The 24,402-nt window shown below is 48.3% G+C and overlaps 1 protein-coding gene and 1 long non-coding RNA gene across 3 annotated transcripts; both read right to left on the bottom strand.

Annotated features, from left to right (window-relative positions):
- Window positions 1–904: 904 nt before the first annotated feature.
- Window positions 905–3,467, bottom strand: LOC136477875 (uncharacterized). 2 transcript variants are annotated; one of them, XR_010764129.1, is made up of 4 exons: window positions 3,369–3,467; window positions 2,084–2,426; window positions 1,737–1,989; window positions 905–1,050 (listed from the first exon to the last, which is right to left on the bottom strand). It is a non-coding gene; the product is annotated as an uncharacterized lncRNA (long non-coding RNA). The 2 variants fall into 2 exon arrangements; XR_010764128.1 differs by having other exon boundaries at window positions 905–1,300.
- A 2,975-nt stretch (window positions 3,468–6,442) lies between these two features.
- LOC136477873 (ethylene-responsive transcription factor 2-like) lies at window positions 6,443–7,794 on the bottom strand. Its single transcript, XM_066476131.1, has one exon. The coding sequence runs from the start codon at window positions 7,710–7,712 to the stop codon at window positions 6,759–6,761; it is 954 nt and encodes a 317-aa protein (XP_066332228.1). The 5' UTR covers window positions 7,713–7,794; the 3' UTR covers window positions 6,443–6,758.
- Between the last annotated feature and the right edge of the window lie 16,608 nt (window positions 7,795–24,402).

A 24,402-nucleotide genomic window follows, 5' to 3' on the forward strand; every position in this document is an offset into this window, starting at 1 on the left:
AAGCGCAATGTTCGTTTGAGCTTGACTTATAAACCGTACTTTTTCAGCCAATAAATAATATTTTTTTACCCTAAATTAAACAGCATTTACAGCGATGGTTTATCGACCAGACAAGTCCAAACCAACGGGGGAAGGAAACCGAGGATGAGCCATACTAGTACCATATACTAGCTTATCGGTAGAGCCCTCTAGAGCCATCGTGTCATCTCCCACTGTTTCCCCTGTTCCCCCGCTTTGCTTCCGCGCTCAGTGCGCCTGCTCTTGCGAGGGCCCCCCACCCTTTTTACCAAAGCCGTATGAATGAATGGTTCATGACTGATTGGTCGTCTACGTACGAACAGCGGCTCCGAAAGCGCATTTCGGTGCATGCAGTCTGTGGTTTGGGGATGACGATGGAGGAGGAGAGAGATCTATCGCGAAGTGATGGAAAGGTTAGTAAGCTTGAAAGGTTAGAGCGTCTGGTAATAAGGCGGTTGGTGTTTACTGAGACACGAAGCAAAATTTACAGATCCGCCGATGGGCTTTACAGTTTGACAGCATGAAAGCTGACGAATGAAGTCCTGAACGGTGGTGGCCAAGTGGAAGGAATTTTGTTCAGCACAGCTGAGCACGACGGAACACTGACAGCGCCGGTCCTATAATCTTGAGGGCCTCCGACGAACTCACTGTGACGGCCCCTCCAGATCATAAATTTTTAAAATATATAGGCTAATTTTACTTATATAGGGAAAGTAAATCCAATAATATATTTTTAATTTAATATGTCTGATAATTATCAAACAACGTAGACTAAAAGAGCAATATATTTGAACTAATATGATTACCTTAAAGAAGAATAGAACTCCATCATATCCACTGCTTCTTATAAAAAGATACTTGTTCGGGCATTTCTTAATGCAAAATCATCAAGGACGGTATCGAGATCAATAGTATCTAAGATATCCTTCTCGATGGTGCACATAGCCAAGCCATTTAACATTTCTTGTGACATAGTTGATCTCAAATAGTTCTTCAACAACTTCAATTTTGAGAAACTTCTTTCTGCCGAAGCTACAGTCACAAGTACAGTTAAAAGAATTCGATAGGCAACTGAAATATTTTGATAGCAATCTGCATCCATATAAAAAAATAGAATCTCTGGCGCCGACATCAAAGAATCTGGCAAAGTCACTTGCAACACCTTTAATTCTAGGAAAAAAATCATTGATCTCAACATCAGATGAGTTATCATGAGAAAAATTTTCCACAAAAATCTTGCAGCGCAACCAAAGATCAGCTTCATCCAAGAATTTTAAATTTTCTGAGTTGAACAAGAACCAAAAAACATTATCAAATGCTGTCATCTGCTCAAATCTACTAGTCAATGAAGCAATTGCAGAATCAATCATAACTAGGAAGTACTCTTTTCTAAAAGAGTCCACAACAGACTGTTGTATTTCCTCGTCTTGGTCATCTTGTTCATCAAAATATTTCTTTCTCTTTCGTTGACGTTTTATAGGAAATATTGGCTCTATATCCAATTCAGATGCAATGTTTTTTGCTGTATTCATACTAGAAGTGAAACCTTCATCTTTATACTTCTTAAAATATGATATGACACCTTCAATGTGTTTGAGAGTAGCGTCTATACTCACAATTTTAGATTGCAACTTCTTGCTAACCTTATTTATAGAGAATAAAATATCGTGCTAGATAACCAAACAAACTATAAATTCAAAATTCTCAAGTGCACTCACCAAAGATTGACATTGACTAACTGCCATTGGGTCATCAATTGAAGCCTTCTCTAGCGTTATTAAAGCTGATCTTATTTGAGGAGTTTGGAATCTGATAGCTTGAACACTTTTTATTCGGCTTTCCCAGCGAGTATTAGACCATGACTTAACTGTCAATCCTGGGACATTGTCAACCAAAATCTTTCACCTTTTGGTAGATTTTGCAAACAGGGTATATATACGCTGGATAATGCCAAAAAAAGAAATAGCTTGCCTGCAAGATTTCAAATATCACAAATAGTAAGATCCCAAATAATGGCATATTATATGAAAACAATATATAACATATAAAAGAAATAATAGTTTACCTGCAAGATTTTCCCATATCACAAAGAGTAAGATTCAGACTATGACATGCACACGGTATATATAGTGCTCTTGGATTAATTTCAAGCAAGCACGTCTGAACACCTTGGTGTTTTCCCTTCATATTTGAACCATTATCATACCCTTGACTCCTCACATCATCAATATTCAAACCAAGAGAGGCCAATGCACTCTTTAATTCATTAAAAAGATCCAATCCTGATGTGTCATCAACCTTTAAAAACTCTAGGAAGAACTCCTCTACCCTTGGAACATTCCTCGATATATTCACACACCTAATAATTAGAGTCATTTGTTCTTCATGACTCACATCTGGAGTACAATCTAAAATCACAGAAAAATACTTAGCATCCTTAATGATCTTTAATATAGTTGTTTTACACAATCTGCAAGAAGAGAAATTATCTCATTCTGAATTTTATGCCCAAGGTAATGATGATGAATCTCACTATTTTGAATCCGCCTAATATGGTCTTGCATTACAGGATCAAATTCACCCATCATTTCAACTATGCCCAAAAAGTTACCATTGTTAGCTTGATATAGTTTCTCATTTTGCCCTCGAAAAGCCAAATTATGTTTAGCAAGAAACTTGACAGCAGAAACGATTCTTACTAAAACTTGTCTCCAACGCTCTCTCTCCTTTGCAATTTCTCGCTGCAAATCATCATCAATTGTTTTATTTTTGCTCAACCTCAGCCTAAGTTCATTCCAAGTATTCATGTTTCTTATATGCTCAACACTATTCTCATGTTCCTTGAGTCTTAAACTAAGATGTTTCCAGTCCCTCAATCCATCGTGTGTTACCAAACTTTTGTTCTGATCTGATTTGAACAATTTGCAGCAAAAACAAAAAACTTTGTCCACATGTTTAGAGTAAACCAACCATTTTTTATCAACCACCTCACCATTGCTTAACTTTCTGGAGTAGTAAGCATATGAAAAATGTCTATTGTGAGCATCTACAAGGAACTCAAGATTCAATTCTCTCACCGGTCCTTTTTCAATCAAAATATCTCTACCCTTATTATCAAGATTCTCCCAAGTTCTGGGATCAAAGACATCATGAATAGAAGGTTGCACATCATCAATTGAATTTTTAGGTTGAGAGGAAGGTTGTAAATTTTCATTCTCTATAGCATCAACTTGTTCACTTAAATTATCATTAACTTGTTGTTGCTCTTCTTCTTGATTATCAGGTGCATCTATAGGGTTGTCATCATGCACAACACTACTTGAAACTGAAAAAAAACTTATCTAAAGCACCTTGTTGTAACTGAACAAACTGTTCTTCTTGTCTTTTCCGTTTTCTTTTCGCAGACCCTGACAAATGTTTCTTAGGTAACCTTCTAAAATTCTTACACCTGACCTAAATTACAAGAAAAACATAACTATATAAGTACAAAGTACTAGACAAAATTTAAACAAGGAAAAAACCCTAGGGCCTAGACAATTTAGACATGAACTGATTCAAAACCAAGATTCACAAATCATAAAAGGGCAGAAGGCAATAACCAAGATAAATCTTTAGATGTCGTCGACTCATCGTCCTCGTCGAGCCCTGCCTCGGGCCCTCGGCTGCCTTGTGATCGCTCGATCGGCGCTACGTCTCGCCGTTTGCGGAAGTCTGTGCGGGGCTGCGTCTCGATCGGCGCTGCGTCTCACCGTTTGCGGATTGTCGTGCTCGTGCGGAAGTCTGAGCGGCTGGATCGGCGCCTCGGCGGAAGTCTGCGACTGCGTGGTGATCACAAAAGGGTAGAAAGACAAAGATGTCGACGGCGACGGGCTCCTGGCCTCCTGCTGAAAAGAAACACTGAAAACTGAAAAGAGGCCGAGTGGCCGACGGGCTTCTGCCTCCTGGCCTTTGATTCCCTGCGCCGGCGCTGATGGGCTGCTGGCCTTCTGGCTACTCTGCTGCATTAATCTAAAATCTAATGGACTTATAAACTTGGGGTATGGGGTCTTCTATACTTGGCCTTGGGCCCCCGGCCATCGCACCTCCCGCGCCCCTACTTACGGTTTATGTGCACTGATCTCTATGGGCTTTGAATTGAGGCCCATGAGCGCATGGATACGTCCATGATGGCCCGGGAAACAGCGAAGGAGAAATTCCTAACAGCCAACGGCCGCACCAGGCAGTGAGGCAGGGACGCAGGTAGCTAGGCAGCCCGACCCTAGTGACAGCATTGGACGCGGGCCGTGCTGCTCCTAGAGCCCTAGGAAAGGCTTCTGCCACGACGGCGGCGGCCTGGTTGCAGCAACTTTCGACGTGTTTTGTTTGCCCTCCTTTCTGACGGGACGGACACTCGCGGAGTCGTGGTCGCCGGAGCGCCACCGTGCGTTACCCTCCTTTACGCGGGCAACCACGTTCTGCGTCAAGAGAGCGTCAACAAGCTGACTCGGCGGCCTACCCTGCTTTTGCACGGGCTGATTCGGAGGCTGCTTGTGCTCGATCTTAATGCCGTGCCCACATCCATCGCCGTCACGTTGAATCAGCAGTGAGACCAGGGCAATGAGGTTCGAGACCGGGGCAACGAGGCTTACCTGCTGGAGAGCTGAAGCTGAAAAGATCATGCCGACCGTCTCTTTGCTTCGGAAGAGGGGCGAGGGCACGGGACTGGATCACTTCATGCGCTTATCTGATGGCAATGGCATGCCCTTGCCGTTGTCAGGTGTCGGCTATTCGTCTGCAGTATGCGATGCGGAGAGCAGCGCTATACATGTCTCGATTTTCGGCTACGCTTGTACTCCTCTGTTCAGAAAAGAATGCGCTACGAGTTATGTGCCAACAAAAATGGTTTATATTTGACCAAATTTCTAATGAATACTATTTACATTTATCTATAAGTGATCGAACTTACTAGGATACTAAACAATGACACTGTGCTAGAATTGCATCCTTTGTGAACTTAGGAGTACTATTGCAAGCGCTATTTTGAATACGAGAATAGCATTGCAAGGCCGACTGTTTCATCTGAGATTCGGGTACTTTTTCTGTTCATTTATTTTCAGTGTTAATATGTGCTCACACAATAAGGCCCCGTTTAGATCCAAAAAAATTTGGATTTTGGCAACTGTAGCACTTTCGTTTTTATTTGGCAATTAGTGTCTAATTATGGACTAAATAGGTTCGAAAGTTTCGTCTCGCGATTTCTCACCCAACTGTGCAATTAGTTTTTTTTTCGTCTACATTTAGTACTCCATACATGCGCCGCAAGATTCGATGTGACGGGTACTGTACAAAAAAATTTGGGTTTTAGGAGACATCTAAACGGGGCCTAAATAAATGTGCTAGTCGGCAAATGGGAACATCGGCTGTCTTCAGTTCGGCTACATCTTCCATTGCACGCAAGCCCTGTTCCTACGGGCTTTTGAAACCTTTGACGCTCCGGAAATTGAAGGCCAGCTGTTAAGCACAAAACAGCCTCATTTTCAGTGGAACCGTGACCCCCTACCATCATGGATAAGCACGAGGTCCTTATTCAAATCAATTCGCTTCCTCATTGGCTAGGATATTAACATTCCAGCCGGAATTAAAAAAAGGATAACTAGGCCTGTTTTGTGTTGTGCCCAACCAATGCTGCACCGAGCCACCAGCCCATCAGCATCGCACCATGACCATTCAATTTGCCAAAGCAACGGTGGTGGATCGATTAGTTTAGCCCTCGTTTAGTTCCAGAAATTTGGATTCTGGGGCTACTGTAGCACGTTCGTTTTTATTTAGTAAATAGTGTTCAAACATGGACTAATTAGACTCAAAACGTTCGTCTCGCAATTTCCCACCAAACTGTGCAATTAGTTTTTCTTTTCATCTACATTTAATGCTCTATGCACGGGCCGTAAACATTCGATGTGATAGGTACTGTAGCAACTTTTTGAAAATTAGGGTGGAACTAAACAAGGGCTTATTTTGGCTAATGCGCGCTGGTCTCGCACGTCACGTGCCGGCTTTTCTGCTCCGTTTCCAGCGGCGCCTCTGAATTCTGAAATCGGAATACGGCTGCTCTCCTGCTCGTCTGGTTGGTTTTGAAATGCAGGTCTCTGTCTGTTGACCATGTCTTCAGTTTGACAGCAGTTTCCTCCCTCTCGTCTCATGTGCCCATTCTATCGCTAATGGTAAATATAAAAGATTAATTATTCTTTGTAAAGTATATTGTATATATCTGAGTACCAACAATTAGTGTGCGTTGGGTTACTAAACAAAAATTTAATGAGGAAACGTCCAATGAAAAGGTAGTGTTAGACTCTGCATCAGGATCAAGCCAACAGCAGCGTGCACGTTCCAATTAGACAATGAACTAGAATCTGATGATTTCAAAGGAACCACTTTGAACACCAAAGAACAAAGAATTATATCCATTCTAGAAATGCTGATGCAAGTTTGCACCAGGACCACCAGCCTCTCACGGAGAAGCTTCCGATTTCATCTCATCCGAATTCAATGCAATGACGCCACAAACAGGTTCTACACCACACTAGCGACCATGGAGGAACAAATTCCGTGCGAACCAGGAACATCCTGATGACGATGCCCTCGACCTCATCCCACGCATTTCTTGGTGCAGTGTGTGTGCTTGACGCGCATCTTGTTGCTCTGTTCTTGACTTCTTGCACTGAGCTGAATCCATCAACCACACCCCATTGATACAGCAATAGTTAGCTCACTAGCTGCTGGACCGGGCCGGCGGCGAACCACGGATGGGCCGGGAGGGTTAGCTGGACGGGAGCCTGCGCCGGCGCCGGCGGGGGTGGGACAAGGGCCATGGCCATGGTCGCGGCAGCGGCCTCGCCTCTCTTCCTCCGCTTTGGTGTCCCAGAGCCAGAGGACGAGGAGGATGAAGGGGAAGAAGAGTCGGAGCTCGCGGTCGGCTCGGGGGACGCCCGCTTGTCTCCCACGGCAGGGGCAGTGGCAGCGGTCGCGGCAGCGGCGGCGATCTCGGAGCCGATGCGGAGCGGGAAGTTGAGGAGCGCGCGGGAGCCGCGCATGCGGTAGGCGGCGCGGTCGTAGGCCACGGCGGCGTCCTCGGCGCTGTCGTAGGTGCCGAGCCACACGCGCGCGCCGTTCCTGGCCGGGTCCCGGATCTCCGCCGCGAACTTGCCCCACGGCCGCTGCCTCACCCCGCGGTAGTGCTTGCCCCTGCTGGCCACCGCCGCGGCGGCCGCGGCCTCCTCCTCGCTCCCGCCGGGCGTCATCGCCGCCGCCTCGGTCGGCGTCTCAGGCTCCTCCTCCGCGAGAAGAAGGCCGCCAGCCGCGCCACCAAGGTAGGAGGAATAGGATCCGTGCTCGTAGGGGGAGTCGTCCGGGGACGACGCCAGGGGCTCGGGCTTGACGGCGGCGAAGGAGCCGTCGGGGAGCCAGCCCCGGGAGAAGGCGTCGCGGAGCGCGCCGAAGACCACCATGTCGTCGGCGTCGTCGGGGCGGAACGGGAGCGACTCGCTCCACTGGTCCGCCACCAGGCTGCCGAAGCTCGTGCTGCGGCAGTACACCGGCCGCGGAGCCGCGCTCGCGCTCATGGTCGCCACCGCCGACGACGCCGCGGGCTCGTCCAGGAGGCGATGCCGGATGCTGTCCAGCGCCGCCGACTCGCACGCCGGGTTAAGCAGCACCATCTTTGTTGGGGCTGCGTTTCCGTCACGTGATGTTGTGGTTTGGAGGGATTTTAAGCGTTTGATTCGGGAATTTTTGGATTCGGAGGAAGTTGGGCACGGCCCGGGTTTATATAGCGGTGACTGGAGAGGTGGGGCCGCATTGCCATTTGTCGTCGCGCTTCTAGATGACCTTCCTTGAATTTTCCGGCGTTACTGTCACGTGCTTCGAACGTTTTCGAAGCTATTCCCCGTGCGCCCACCATCCCCGTACTATTCCCTTATCCTCGCTCCAAGCGTGGCCGGCCATAGTCGTCCGCATCCACCGTGCCCCCATCGTCGCCCTCATCGTCGCCCTCAGCTCGCCGCATCGCTATTCCATGGCACCCCCCTTCCCCCACCCCGACGCGCGGCCATGGTGGCCCTCCCCCACCCCGACGACGACAGCGGTGGCCTTCCCTCACCGTGACGAACGGGGCAGCAAGAGTCGACGAGCCGGTGGCGAGCGTCGTCGAGGCCGGTCGTCGGGGGTACAAGAACAAGCCCAAGCCGCCGCCGGTGGTCACACGGGACATGGATCCCACGGCGGCCAAGCGGCCGCACATGCTCGAGATACCCAGCGGTGGAGCGCGCCGCCGCGGCATCGGGATCTGCGTGCTCGCGGGGACGGCCGCCGCCGTCGACATCTCACTCCGCCACCCGGGACAAATAGGAGCCCTTCTGCTTCCTTTTTGCCACGTTAGAAGGTGAGTCATGCGTGGTTGTATTTTCAATTTGAGCTCGGTATACGATTAGTCACCAATTTAATATCTTTCAGTCCTCAAGTGAATCTCTCAATATATGAGTGTCGAGTTTCATTCGTTTTCGGTGTTTTCAATTTCAGAGATTCAGTTATTATAAATAGTGTTTTTATTTTGTGCCTTTTCAATTTCAAAAATTACCTCGAATTGAAGCCCTATGCTTTTTTATAAAAAATCAAGGTATCCTGATCCCTAATTGTTAGAATCGGATTACATTTTTGTTCTGCATTGCACGTATTGTAATTCAACAATGCATATGTTTACTTCCGCATGCCATTTGTAGTTGGTTGATTTTGTCAGTTACGAAGAACTCAAATTCATTTTTAAATTCTTGGGTTAACAAAGACATCTATTTGATACTTTACACATTGCCTTCAGAGTATGACTCATGGGTTATGGCATTGGAAGTAGATGAGAAACCTACAGAGGATTACAATGACATTGGAGGACTTGGGAAACATGTAATTTGTTTTGTACAATTGATGCATAGACTGTTAAAGCCACACTATGGTTGAGTTTATACATTGCAAGCAGTAAGATTCAAGAGCTTGTGGAAGCAGTAGTGTTGCCAATGACACACAAAGATCGATTTCAGAAATTGGGTATTCACCCCCCAAAGGTGTTCTTTTATATGGACCACCACAAACTAATGCCACAGTTCTGAAACTGACTGTCCACAACTTGTCCCCATAGGTAATTAAATTTATGAAATCAATATTTGTAACATCCCATTATTTTAATTTAAAATATACTAAAATATCATACAAATGCTAGGGCTCCTAAAACTAACTATTTTAGCATTTCACTTTTTTCAGTTGGCCTGATAAACAACTTGCAGTTTACAGAATTCATGCAGTGTGATTCTACACTGCAAACTCACTCTTTTCTTTTTGTTATGTATTCTACATATTTAGTATCTCCATGCTGGGTGGTAATTGATGCTATATAGGATGATTATTAGCTTCAGATTAGGATATATATTATTTGTCTGCAGTCAATTAATTTGCACTTTTTTGTTTCATTTTGTAGTGAAGTTAGCGGCGATAGAGAAGTGCAAAGGACAATGTTGGAATTGCTGAACCAGCTTGATGTATTTAGCAGCGATGAGAGGATAAAAATCAGCATTGAACCTTCAACTTAATAGTTATTACTGTCTTGATGCTTCACCAGTCGACGTCCCTCTTTTTAGTATCTAACTGATTTTGGATCCACATTGTGTTGGTCTTTGTCACAAGGTTTGCACCTTTGTAGAAATGTGGCGTGTGAAGTACATGTTTGTAGAAATGCCAAACCACTGAAGCTTACATACATATAGGTATGTGTGCTTGTCATTCAGTCTTAGTGTCGGTGCAGAAAGCGACCAACATGTAAATATTTGTAGTTTTGCCGTACGTTGTGATCGGATGTGGCCTAACACTCAATGACACATGATTTATACTGGTTCTGGCAACGTGCCCTACATCCAGTTTGAGTCAATCGATGACTTTATTCCTGAACTAGGTGCTCGAAGTTTGCTGTGGGGTTACAAACGAGAGGGAATAAGATGGGGGTACAGGAGGTCTAGTCGGACTCTAGACCGAAGGGCCGGGAGAGACGAGAGCTCTTACGTGCGCTAAGTATTTAAGCATGTGCTGTGTTGGAGTTGTTCGTTGGGTGTTCGACTCATTCGTGAATCGATCGTCCTAGTTGTTGAATCCTTTGTCTTTTGGAGGGAGAGCATCCCCTTTTATAGATGAAGGGGACAGCCTTACAAGTGAGAGAGAGTGTGTATGTATGCTACTAAGTCTTGTTGTCCACGCCATCGGGTACAAGATGATTGTAGGCGCCCACAACACTGTTTATTTTAGACGCATGTGGGAGGTTCTTACCGCGTTTACCATGTATGGCAAATGACGGCGCCCACAACACTGTTGATGCCCAGAGGCATGTGGGGGTTTTTTACCGTGTTCGCCTGGTATGGGAGTTGAGGGCGCCCACAACACTGTAGGGCAAACATCGGCGCACTGCTTGGGTTTTGGACATGCCTGGAAGGTGAAAGGGCACCCTTCTGACATGCCCTACCGGTACTGTCCTGTAGGTGTATAGGGTACGGTCCTTGGTATTGCAGTTGAGCGTCCTGCCTTACTTGCTCCGCTTGTTTCCTAGGTCCTCGCTGAGCGGGCGTCCCCGGTCAATTGGTCCCAGTCGGCTCCGACTGCGCCAGTCGGAGAAGAGCTGTAAGGAGAGGTTCGGTGCATCCCTGGTCGGAGACGTAGGTCGGAGTCGGAAGCGGCGTTGGCCAGGCCTTCCGGTCGGAGAGGTGGGCTGGGGTCAAAAGCGAGCGCCATTCCTCCTTGGCCAGGCCTTTTGGTCGGAGAGGTGGGCTAGGGTCGGAATCGAGCGCCGTTCCTCCTTGGCTGGGCCTTCCGGTCGAAGAGATGGGCTGGAGTTGGAAGCGAGCATTGTTCCTCCTTGGCCAGGCCTTTCGGTCGGAGAGGCGGGCTAGAGTCGAAAGTGAGCGTCGTTCCTCTTTGGCCAGGCCATCCGGTCGAAGAGGCGGGCTAGAGTCAGAAGCGAGCGTCGTTCCTCCTTGGCCAGGCCTTTCGGTTGGAGAGGCGGGCTAGAGTCGGAAGTGAGCACTATTCCTCTTTGGCCAGGCCTTTCGGTCGGAGAGGCGGGCCAGAGTCAGAAGCGAGTGTCGTTCCTCCTTGGCTAGGTGTTTCGATCGGAGATTGGATCGCCCTTCTGGCCTGTCGTTAGGTTTTTTGGGCCAGCCCAGGAGTTGTGCATCGTTCGCAACATCGTCTGCTAGGCTGAGCTTTTGCTAGAAAGAAGGTCCATGAGGGACCTCAGATTTATGAACCCAATAGGAGCCCCCGGATGATTCAGGTAGAATCGTCTAGGGGATTTTTGGTTTGATGGCGGGTGCGCGAGCCCCTGAGCCCTCAGGTGATTCGAGTAGAATCATCCAGGGTTTTTTTTTGTGTTGCCAGCGGGAGAATTTTTTGTTTTGACAACGGGTGTGTGCTAGCGCACCCGCGGGTGTAGCCCCCGAGCCCTCGGGCGATTCAGACAGAATCACCTAGGGGGTTTTGTCAGCGGGCGTGTGTGTGTGCCTTGGTGGGCGTAGCCTCCTCTTTCTAGTTTCTTACCCATCGTTTCTAGGTGTTCGGTCCTAGGCATTTGGTCATGGCCGAGGGGCGGGGCGAGACAGAGCCATCAACCAGGGCATCGGGCATGCCGAGGGTTCGGGCGAGTCGGAGTCATGGATCCAGGGATCAGGCGAGTAAGAGTCGCCAAACAAGGCATCGAGTGCGCTAGGGGATCGGATGAGATGGACTCGCGGATCTAGGTGTTGGGCGTAGCCGAGGGATCGGGCGAATTAGAGTTGTGGCTCTAGGGGTTGGACGCATCGAGGGATTGAGCGAGTTGGAGTCATGGATCCAGGCGTCGAACGCATCGAGGGATTGGGCAAGTCGGAGTCACGGATGTTGGTCGCTGGGTGCCCCGAGCCCCTAAGCTCCATTGGGCTTGGTAGGGGTTGGTTGAGTTTCGTGCGTTACCTCGTCCATGGTTTCCACTACCGGAGGGGCTGAGCTAATGTCGCTGGCGTCGATAGCTCAAGTGACGCATTCGGTGAGCTCACGAACTGGTACGTTCGAGTGAAATATGGGTCCATCATTCGGGACGGGGTTGGCATAGCCCTCATGTGGTATTCCACTGCTCCTTATCCTGCGTCCTAGCAAATGCTCGGGTCATTCCGGAGACCATCCCAGGTGGCCCACAGACCTACCCTCGATGGAGATTCTGTGGGCATGGCTCGAGGTTAGGATCGAACGAGAAGGTTAAGATGACCATGTCTGCTTCGGAGCAGACTAGGCGAGGGCCACTAGGGCTCATCTGTGTTTTCTTCCCTAGCTCTGTTTGACACGAGGTGGCCTCGAGCCCTTCGTGGGCTGGCCTTCGAACCCCGGTTGGTCATTGCTCATGTTTAATGAGGCAACTACCGCTTCATGACACAACACGAAGCGTTATGATGCATTAATTGCATATGCGACGCCTCAGATGTCTGGGATGAATGAATGACTATATGAATGAATGTGTGAATGCGTGTATACGAATGGATGAATGAATGATCATGCATCAAAAGAAATAAAGTAAGAGGGATTGGTAGAGTTACCTTGCTTGACCTGAGTGACAGGTTTGAGGAGTTTTTATTAGATATGTCCAAATGGGATCTAAGCTCGTCGTTCATGACGGAGTCAGCATGGCTAGCATGGGGCATCCCTCTGCTCCTTACCTGTCTCTCGGTGTTCATCTGAGCCGTTCGATCGACTCAGAAAGCCCGTTGGTCTCTCCTGGGTGGAGATCCTATTGTTGGGGCTTTCCAAGTCTTGCCTAGGAAGGTGGAGGGCTGCCTACGCATAGTTGCGCCTTGTTTCCCATGCCTGGCTTGCGGTAGTGGTGGGCCATACCTAGGCCATGTCTCGTCTAACCAGGTGTCGTCTCGTTAGGCAGGGTACGTCCCATCGGTCAGGGCGCGTTCTGTCGTATCCCATCCACATTGAATGGGGGAAGGGAGAGGGTTTCTTGCCCCAATCCTTTGGCTTTCCTCAACTACTATGCCTCTTCTTAAATAGGGGAAGGGAGAGGGCTTTCGTCCTGTTCCTTCGCCTATTCCCCCAACTGTCGCCTCTCCTCCTTCTTCCTTCTCACCATGAGCGCTCGTCTGCTACGGTGATTCCTAGGAGAAAAAGGGGAGAGTGAGGGAGAGAAGGAACTCACAGATCCGTTTGTGAATCCGGAGTGCAATGTCGAGCTGGAGATCATCTTGTGTGAGTGAGTCGGTGCAGGCCACCTTCGCGTGAGACAGGGGTGCTGCCGTCGAAGGAGGTGGCGCACTGGAGGGCTCCTGCAGGGGAGGATTTCCCATGGCCTCGGGCCAGCGAGGTCATCTCCTTCCTCGCCTTCCACGAGCATGGGCTAGGGTACCCCACACACTGGTTTCTATGCGGGCTCCTTAATGAGTGGGGCCTGGAGCTGCAGCACCTCAACCCAACTGGGGTGTTGCACGTTACCGGCTTTATCACCGTGTGCGAGGCCTTCCTCGGGATGGAGCCGCATGTGGACTTCTTCCGACATATCTTCTATGGGTGAGCATTGTCGGAGGGGAAGCCGCTCAGGATCGCACTGGTGGGGGTTTCACGCTGTAGAAGAAGCTGAGCGCGTCGGGCGTCTACCCCGCGTACACCCCTTGTGACTCCAATCGAGGGTGGCATGGGGAGTGGTTTTACACCAGGAACCTGGCAGAGGCGCCGTTCCCACCGTTCACCGGTAGAAGGCAGGAGAGGTATGACAGCTGGTCATGGGGGCCCGCTAGTCAGCAAAACAAGTTGGAAGTCTTCGGAGCGGAGCTCCAAAAGCTGGTGTGGTAGGGACTCAATGGGGTGCGGGTGTTCCACACTTTCTTCCGCCGTCGGGTCACCCCACTGGTGGAGAGGACATGACCAATGTGGATGTACACCGGCCCAACGGACCCTGACCGCGCATCGCTAGAGGCGTTGGTGAAGGATGAAGTCCGGAGCCGATTAGACCAGGTGCTGCAACTGAGGGCCTAAGAGACCCTCGAAGGAAAGCCCAGAGCTCTTCACGCCTCAAAGCTGTGCAACCTAGTACATTCTCCTCTCCATACTTTGTGTCCCTTTCGATCCTGCTCTCTAGTAATCTTGACTTTGAGTCGTCCATTTCGTAGGGACTTGAACGCTACAAGTCCTGGCTGCATCTTCTGAAGGGGCCAGAGGGCGTGGCTCGGCAGGTGGCCCTAAAGAAGGCAGTGGATGGCCAAAAGAAGAAGAGAGCTAAGAAGGCTCGGAGGAGGCACCAGAAGGAGCAGGATATCACCCGGCGCATGCGGGCCAGGGAGAACTGGAGCGACATCGAGGCGGAGCTTGAGTCAGAGGAACCCATAGAGGTGGGGGACAACACGAGCTCTTCCAAGGATGGTGGAGGCCAAAGCATCATAGTGACTTCGGTGGAGTGTCACAAGCCTATGACCATGTCGGCCAGCGGTGGGTGGGATGCAGAGAGGCGTGGCGACATTCCCACGCTTAGGAAGCGGGCCACGAGCTCGGAAGTCATTGGTGAGAGGGAGGCGAAGCGGAGGCGGTCCCCACCTGCTTCGGGCGTGGTGGGGTAGGCTAGGCTATCGAAGGAGCGGGCTCGCAACCGCGCATCATCGGGGCCGGCACCGGCGCGCGACCCATGGGGGGATGCCTCGCTAGCTGCTCTAGACGACGCGCCTCGAGCTAGCGGTCGTGGCGACACGCGGGTCGAGCGGGAGCCCTCTGGGTTGACTCCCCCCCTCGGTCGAAGTGAGGGGACACGGCTCACGACCTATGAGCGGTCCTTGTTCAGCGGGCCTATTGCCAGCGGGTCGGGGCTTCAGAGCCCTACCGCTTGCGTTCCGGTATGTATTCTTTGTTTCTTTTCTTGATCTCAAAGTTGAGTTTTTGGAGTGCGACTGACCTATTTTTTTGACAGTGGCCAAATACTGTCGGGGTTGAGCATCGCCCCGCCTCCCATGTGGGAGAGTGGAGGCCCACCTTGTAGTGCGTTGCGATTAACAGCGGTGAGGGCAGGGTGGCGGCGGTGCGTCCTTCCCCTCCAGGGGTGGTGCCTTCCCTGTCGGTCGCAAGTATGGCGGCGGCGGCGGTGGAGGTGATGGTAGCGATCTCGGCGTGATGGTGGAGGCCGGGTCGGAGGTGACCCTCGTGTTCCCACCTGCACCGGTAGCAGCGGAAAGAGAGGTGGAGATCGGGCTCCCTGCCTTGCCTGACGGAGGACCGCATGGGTCGCCCTCTCGATCGGAGCTAGAGGTGTCGAGGGGAGATGCGGCCAGGCCAGAAGCAGAACGTCCACCAGTGGGCCATGAAATTGAGGTAGTGGAGGTCCCCTCTGACGGTAAAGCAGGTGACAGGGTGGAGCCACCGACGCCGTTGCAGGAGCTGGCGGTGGTCCGGTCATCGGCTGGGCCTTCCAGCGAGCTAGGGGCGACCATCGACCTGGTGTGGCCCTACCCCGAGGACCCAAGAAAGGTTCAGTTCATCCTTCGGGATAAGCAGGAGGTGCAGCTCTCAGACATGCTTGGGGGAGAGGGCTCATGATGGAGTCTGATCTCGCCCAAACCAGGGTGAAGCTGGAGGAGGCCCTAGAGCAGGTCAAGGTCGTCCAACAGGCGGTCATGGTCGACCGACCCCGCATCGTAGAGGTGAGTTTTCTGTGTTTGTTCTTGGCTCCTTGGTCTTTCGTCAGTCACCTCAGCATGCATACTTCTTGTTTTACAGGGTTTGGAGGAGATATTAAGCCACAAGTCTCGTTTCCTCTGGGAGGAGCATGCGCGGGAGGCCACGATGTCACGGTAGGTTGCTGAGTTCAAGCTCCCACTAGAGTCCGCCCGCCGCGAGTCCCAAGACTAGGCGGTGGAGGCGACCGAGGCATGGGCAGCGGAACTGCTTGCCATGGAGCGGGCGACCGCCGTCGAGTGGGGGCTTGATGCAGCAAAGGTCCGCCAGGCGGAGACTGAGGTAGCACTGTAGAAGTCCTAGGCGGAGACTAAGGCGGCGCTTCAAAGTTCCCTAGAGGCCCTGGAGTTAGAGCGGAAGGCCTGGTCGGAGGTCGACCAGGAAGTGCTCGCGCTCTGGGGTTGGGTGCTTAGAACGGAGGAGTTGAACGCCCGGTTGCACGAGCAAGTGACTCGGTAGGAGGAAGGACTCTCAATCCTTGAGAACACCCACCTTGGTATGTACCTATTCAATTTTTGGTTGATGTCTTCATTTCTTCCTTTAGCTTGCTTTTGAGCTTGTCATCCCTCTTCCAGAATTGGGCGAAAAGGTTGGGTCGCTGGAGCAGGACCTAGAGACGGCCATGGCGACGATTGGCCAGAATGCAGGCGTGCTAGCCAAGTCCCTTGAAGAGTGATGTGCTCTCGAGGGGGAACTTTACTAGATGCGCAATGTCGCCTAGGTCATCGTCTCGGAGGTCTTCGGGTTAGCGCCAAGTACCAGCAAGCCCGCCATCTGACTGGCGGAGGTCTCGGATGAAGTTTGGGCGCTCATCACCAATGGGTTGTTCTATGGGACGTCAGAGGTGCTGACTTCGGTGGCGACACACCACCTGGACTTGGACTTCATCGCCATCTATAGTGGGGTACACCGATGGTTGGAGCTCGGACGCCATCCATGCGCTCGGGGAGAGCTTGCTACCATACATACAGGACGCCACCTGCTCCTATGGGTCGATAGGTTCAGGAAGGCCTCGCAAAAGCATCTGGCCAGCTTGAGCGAACTATGGGGGATCGTTCCCCCCGTCGATGATGTTGCGCTGAACCTAGCGGGTGTGACCTCAGGCGCCGCTCGCTAGGTTACGCGCATGGGGCGCATCATGGTGTGCCGAGCACGTCGGCGCAGGTGGCGGCTAGTTTTGCTGCCTTTGTCGTAGCTCCTCGCCGTGCTCCTAGGCACATGCAAGGGCATCCGCGTGAGGGTCTGGAGGGGTGTAGGTCTAAAGAGACTCCACCACCATCGGCGACTGTCCTAGAGCGTCCACCATAGCACACTCGTGGGACAAAGGGTGGCTAGGTGCCACGATGTCACCGATGCTAGAGCCGTCGCTCTCCACATTGTCATCCATGATGTCGTTAAAAGAGGCGGGAGCCTAGTCCGCCATCCCCATGAATTCGGATGTGAGAGGGGGCGGCGCTAGCATCTTTCAGAGCCCCCATGCATACGCGTCCGTAGGGGACGCGAGGCCATAGGGGAACCGGTCGCACGACGGTCGCGGTAGGGACAGCAGGGTCACTTCGGAGAATCGGCGGAAAATAGTAAATAACGAGTAAATAACAATATGCCCATTACTCATGGTGGGGTTTGAGCCTAGCATAGGCTCGGAGCAAAGCGCAGGCGCCTCGTCGTTGAGGTCGCCGGGAGTCCCGGAGCCTACGGAGGGCGCCGGAACAAGCGCCTCCTCACGGAGGTGTAGTACGCCGAGCCGGTCGGCGACGAAGTCCAGGCTTCTAAAGAGGAAGGCCTAGGATGGCTCGAAGATAGGTGGAACCTACATCCCAATAGGTGGGAGTGCAGGAAACTCCAGCGAGCCGAAGCGAGCCGTATCGCTTGAGCCCGCCATGGCGAAGATGGCGGAAAACTAGGCCATCCGATGACCAAAAGCGTGAATGTACGACGTCTTCCCCATGGACGGCGCCAACTGTTGGTGCAGAAAGTGACCAACACATAAATATTTGTAGTTTTGTTGTATGTTGTGATCGGATGTGGCCTAGCACTCAATGACACAGGGTTTATACTAGTTCAGGCAATGTGCCCTACGTCCAGTTTGAGTTGGTCGATGACTTTATTCCTGAGCCTAGGTGCTCGAAGTTTGCTGTGGGGTTACAAATGAGAGGGAGTAAGATGGGGGTGTAGGAGGTCCGGTCGGACTCTAGACCGAAGGGCCAGGAGAGACGGGAGCTCCTACGTGCGCTAAGTATTTAAGTGTGTGCTCTGTTGGAGTTGTTTGTTGGGTGTTCAACTCGTTCGTAAATCGATCGTCCTGGTTGTTGAATCCTTCATCTTTTGGAGGGAGCGTGTCCCCTTTTATAGATGAAGGGGATGGCCTTACAAGTGAGAGAGAGTGTGTATGTATGGTACTAAGTCTTATTGCCCACGCCGTTAGGTACAAGATGATTGTAGACGCCGACAATACTGTTTATGTTAGACTCATGTGGGAGGTTCCTACCGCGTTTACCATGTATGGCAAATGACGATGCCCACAACACTGTTGATGCCCAGAGGCATGTGGAGGGTTTTACTGTGTTCGCCTGGTATGGGAGTTAAGGGCGCCCACAACACTGTAGGGCAAACGTCACACCCACAACACTGCTTGGGTTTTGGACAAGCCTGGAAGGTGATAGGGCACCCTTTTGACATGCCCTATCGGTACTGTCCTATAGGTGTATAGGGTATGGTCCTTGGTATTGCAGTTGAGCGTCCTGCCTTACTTGCTCCGCTTGTTTCCTAGGTGCTCACTGAGCGGGTGTCCCCGGTCGGTTGGTCCCAGTCGGCTCCGACTGCGCTAGTCGGAGAAGAGCTGTAAGCAGAGGTTCGGTGCATCCCCTATTAGAGACGTGGGTCGGAGTAAGAAGCAGCGTTGGCTAGGCCTTCCGGTTGGAGAGGCGGGCTGGAGTCAGAAGCGAGCGCCGTTCCTCCTTGGCCAGGCCTTTCGGTCGGAGAGGCGGGCCGGAGTCGGAAGCAAGCGCCGTTCCTCCTTGGCCAGGCCTTCCGGTCAGAGATTGGATCGCCCTTCTGGCCGGTCGTTAGGTTTTTGGACCAGCCCAGGAGTTGCGCAACGTCGTCTGCTGGGCCGAGCTTTTGCTGGGAAGCAGGTCCATGAGGGACCCCGGGTTTATGAACCCGACACTTAGTGTGTAGTATTTTTTCTATTGTATTTTATTTCGTCGATCACCATTGATGGATATGATGCAATATTTTCTTGCCTTTTTGGTACATAGCATCTTTATATGCTCAAGTATGCTACCTATAGATATTTGCCATTGCTACATCAATTCAAAGTGTAAAATAATGTGGTTGTCTACACTGCTAACTTATTAGAATGTTTGGTTAATTTCACTGTCTTATATGAAGCAGATGAATATGAGCATGTATTTGTCTTCTGCTGGATTATCAGAAACATTAAGGAAAACCAACACACAGAGGAAATGTGCTATGAAGAAGGCATAAACTCAAGTCCTACTGCAATCTGCATCCTCTAGTAGGTAGACAAATTGTGTCAAGCTTAACACTATGCCGTTTGATATTGCACCTCTAAGTAACATATTCTGGGGTAATCTCCTGAAGAATGTTTAACCAAGAAAGGGGAGATGGCTTCAAGGTGCTCTGTTCTGAAATTTCTTTGGTCTTTGAATTACTAAGTCTCTCTACAACCCATTTGTTTCCCAAGTAACTCAATAGTTTAAGTCTCTCTATTAACATTACAGGTTGACTTGTCGGTTTTCACTTACACTTCGGTTCTCTGTTCTCTACGGCCAGTGAGCTAGAAAAAAATCGAAGGTGCAGTTGACTAGGAAGGAGAGGTGCCTAATGAAGCTTACATATTTGTTTCTGCTCTGAATATTAGCAGTTTGCATGGATAAAAATAAAAATGGGATTTCAGTAATATGCATATGATTGCACGTGTGCAAATCGGTCCTCGCTCTCATTATTGAGTTAATAATCTCCATTGCTATTGTTGTAGTTTTCTTTTACCACAAGGACGTTACCCTTTTTAAAATATTAATCATGTAGCTGTTACCTATTTTAGTTTTTTTACCACAGTGAAGTTACGAGTAGGAGTGTGTCTCCGAGTTCATCTCCTTCATCGACAGAGCAAGTGTGTTCACACCGCCCAGAGCTACATGGAATGGTGATAGAGGCCAACCATCCTCAAAACAAAGGATACCCATTGTGGAAGACTAAAGGATTGATTATTAGAGTATATCGTGTATGTTAGTTGATTCTATACTTCATGGAGAGAATTTATCTCGAGCTGTAAGCTGAACACTGAAGTTCAATGAACTGACGACCTTAGGAGTTGCATAGAGTTTCCTGTATAACAGTTGCATCGGTTCTACATTTTCGAAGTTTTTTGAACTTCCTGGTGACCAAAGAGTTTCTTGAATAATAGTTGCATTGGTTCTGCATTTTCATAGTCTCCTAAATTTCCGGGTCTATTTACATTTTTAGGTCTATACAGTAGAGTTTGTGAGCCTGTGACACCGCGCTTTCCGTGATTGTGTTAATTTTTATAAAATTTGCTTTTTGGATTAAATGTCACTTTAACGTCGGTTAATTTCACAATATCGTTATATTATCGTGTGATCCATGTGTTTTTAGTATAAAAGTTTTGTTGTCCCGTAGCGACGCACGGGCACGCTACCTAGTAGGAGTAATATATATAAGAAAATCAATACATTTTGGAACATAATATATTTCTGCTAGTAATATATAAGTTTCCATAACTACTACTGAACTTGTTTGGGATCCACCAGCTGAGGACGTATGGGATTTTCGAGTTCCCAATGGTAGACCTATTTGAACTCCACTTGTTAATGTATAGCCACGAGCGCAATGTTCTTGATCATTCCATGCCTCTCATATAAGTTTCCATAACTGCTTACTAATTACCTGCACACTCCTTTAGAACCTTCATCTTAATCCTTATTAGGCGCGTTAACAATAGATGTACTAATTCTCACAAAATTAGAATAACCGTCGAAGCATTATCGACAATAAATAACCATTGGTTCTATTCAATTTTTCTAGATGGTCAACCACATTCACCGTTATTGAAAGACTCTAGACTAATCCCTATACCTACATGTAAATTATCAAACTCTACATTATAAAATAACTTTAAGTAACACCTAATCTTCATCCACATTAACCCCACTCTTGTCATTATAAAAAATATAAAGTAGTCTCTATAATAATATTTGCATCTAAATCATCCACCTCCCAGGATAAAAGATAAGAAAAACATCTATACGATTTGAGGATTCAACTAGGAACCTACAACATTAAATGTCAACTTTGAAGTTTAAACTCAATATTGGGAACCATGAACGCCGAATTCTTTTTTAGCTTTTATAATCCAAAGAATTATTCACAAAAGTTCCAAATAACTAAAAGCATAGATGTCCTCTCATTTCAGCTTGCTCTGATTACAAGAGTATTTGTTGTGAACTTGTGCCATCTCCATGCTATGAAGAACAAAATTTGGAGTTTAGAATTTGAAGGGTTTTACTTTAAAGTTTATACCAATTTCGATTTTTTTTTTATCACTAGTCGTTCCCTGCTCCTCTGCTACCTTCATGTCAGTATGGGCCTGTTTGGTCGAGACTGCAGGCAGGTTTTTCCTAGACAACAATTCAGACCATTGATTTTGAGCTAGCAACCAAGATCGCCGCTAGACAAATAAGCTATTTGCCAGGTCACGAATCAAATAGGTCCTATAACTCTTAATCATGATCGTCCATTCGTTCTCACCTCCGCTGAACCTGTGAGATTTATTATCGTCCCCTTGTGGCTGCTAACCAACAATTTGCCCTACTTTGCCGCAAGCACGGCACAATGGTAGGATTAGAGCTGTTGCACTCATTTTCTACTTATTTATATATGCTTATGTGCTTCGTCAAATCATAATAACCCTACCGCGGTACCATTCTCACTGCATTTATAAATACTCCTACGTGGAATAGAAGTATAACTTGTTGTGCGGTTGCCTGAGCGACTCATGGACCAGAGATTTATTTGATAATAACATCATGCATTTAAAACGAAGTTAATCAACTATAGCTATATGGAGACAGTGGAGACATATAGAGAGAATACAAGTAACAATCAAATAAATGAACAAAATTATTTACAAAAAAATGTTTCAAGCGAAAGACTTTGAATGTTACAATGAAAAAGAGCCTGGCTAGCCGTGTATTCACAGGGACCACCTTGCTCCTTTCTATAAAAAATACTCTCCCCCCGTCCAGAAAAAAACATGTAATTCTAGCGTGACACCATGTTTTAGTATATTATGTTTAACCAATTATATATGAAAAAAAACTATAAATATTTATAACATCTAATAAATATCATTAGATTAGTTATGAAATATATTTTCATAATAAATTAATTTATAGGTCATAAATATGAATATTATGTACTAAAAACTTAGTCCAACGTGAATAACTTTATGTGGCACGCAACGCATAGTTGCATGTTTTTCTGGTAAGGAGAGAAAAAGAAGAAAAAATAAAATTGCGGGGCCCAGAATCTCTCTGCGGCGAGCACTATCGGTATTCATGATCATCAATGCAAGCATAGCATGCAAAACCTGCCTTTGGCGTGCGACATGCAATTGGCAACAGACAGATGAGGTCTCATCGCAGACACTATCAAAGGTCACTCTTGTTCACATTCGTGCGTTACACTGTTTCCTAGACCATATTCCCAAAATAAAAGGAAAAGAGAGAAAGGAGGAGAAGAACGTACGGCGACCATGCTGCATTTCTATTGTGTTCGAACTAGTATAGAGAATAGTAGAGAACAGAAAAGAGACGCCGCAATTTGTGTATATTTAACAGTAGTGTGCTAACAGCGGAGGTGCTAGCTAGTTGAGGTCCTCGTTATCTTGCACGTGGTACATTTCACCATGCGTGCCATCGACACCAGTGCATACATACCTGCATTCCTTCTACATTTGTTTGATTCATGCATGGGTCATGGAGGAATCTGACTTTACAAACATTGCTTCATGCTGGATTCTGGACTGAGACGCAGGAAATTGTAGGAGCGGCTCTCTGACGCCGCAACAAACTGGATCGAGACCGAGAAAGTATTTGATTCTCGTGTACATGAAGCACCACGCGTCGCTGAGAGGCGGTATAGGGAGGATGATAGTGTTTTGGTTGGTTCCTGGCTCGTTGCGTCTGCGGTCGAATTGACATCTGGAACCAAATCACTGTCGTGTTATTGCCTGGGTCACACATTAGAGTTATAGAGTATGATGAGTATATGGTGGCAAACATTTTTAGACAGAAATATGGTGGCAAACATTGACAGAGGAAACCTCACGGTTGGTTCCTCTTCCCTGAAATTTTCTACGGCTCCACGTGCTGCTCGAGGAGTTCAATGATTGCACCGAAAATCTACTGTGGAAAGTGTAAATTATTTTCAAAAAGGAAAAAAAGAAAAGTCTTCAGTGTTTCTCGATGACGTTAACTCACTATTCTTTAATCTCTCGTACCACAAAAAAGATCTCGATGTGTGGCTCCATGTCACTCGAATTGCACAGTAACTAATAACAACCAGAAGAATCTACAGCTTATTACTGACATTTCCTATTTTTCCATGAAGATCTTGTGGTTGTTGCACACCGGCAGTGGCAGCATAGACCAATCGTGCAGGTGCAGCCATCTAGCAAGGCCCTTTCAAACCTCGAATCCGCTCCGTCACTGTTGCTAATTTTGTTGTGGAGCAGACATTCAGACAGACGTCGTGATCTGGTTCAGACTCTCCTTCGATCAGATGCCGGATGTCTCGCTTCGCTTCAAACGGGCTACGGCCGGCGGCACGCCTGCGCATTTCCTGGGTCTGGGTGAAATGAACCTGCCCTGTACTGAGTCCTGACACCAATCCCACCATCAAAATTGCAACGAGAGGCGACGAAAAGAAAATGCCAGAAAGAAGGAAACCAGCGACAACAACCGTGGGGCGTCATTTTCGACCAGAGAAAATAGATAAAGAAGACTTTTCGTGCTAAATCATCACGTGCTCTGCTGACCTGATCATCCAAAATTGAAAATTCAGAGGAACAAATAAACAATACGGTCATGGTTATGGGGATGCGTGGGTCCCAAGCCCGTGCACGAGTAAACTAGGAGCTTCAGGTTGCAATGCGTTTCCATCTCGAGAATTTTGTCCACGGGACATCCATAAAACGTGGTTTCGTGCATGGCACACCGTGTTTCTAGATTTAGTCTTACAGGGACGCTACAAAACAATGACTTTTGTTCACAGCACACTACATCTATTATTTAATCTCTTTTTAGACAGAAGAGTATGGTGAGCGGACGTTTCTACCCTTGTTTTTGTTGTTCCTTTGCGCTTGGCGTTGCCACACACTGGCAACACGCTCACCTTGCTCGGGCTTGACCATCCACCACCGTGTGCATCTGCTAAGGTAGGAACTGATTCGGATCGGATTCGTATGAAATCAAATACAGATAGTACCTATTTATTATATTTTAATTCGAATACACGAATATTATCATATACAAATGCAAAAACAAATGTCTTGAATCCGGCTTGACATTCAAATATCTACTATATTTT

This window comes from Miscanthus floridulus, chromosome 8 (genome assembly GCF_019320115.1).
Source record: "Miscanthus floridulus cultivar M001 chromosome 8, ASM1932011v1, whole genome shotgun sequence".
In the NCBI taxonomy this organism is placed as follows: Eukaryota; Viridiplantae; Streptophyta; class Magnoliopsida; order Poales; family Poaceae; genus Miscanthus; species Miscanthus floridulus.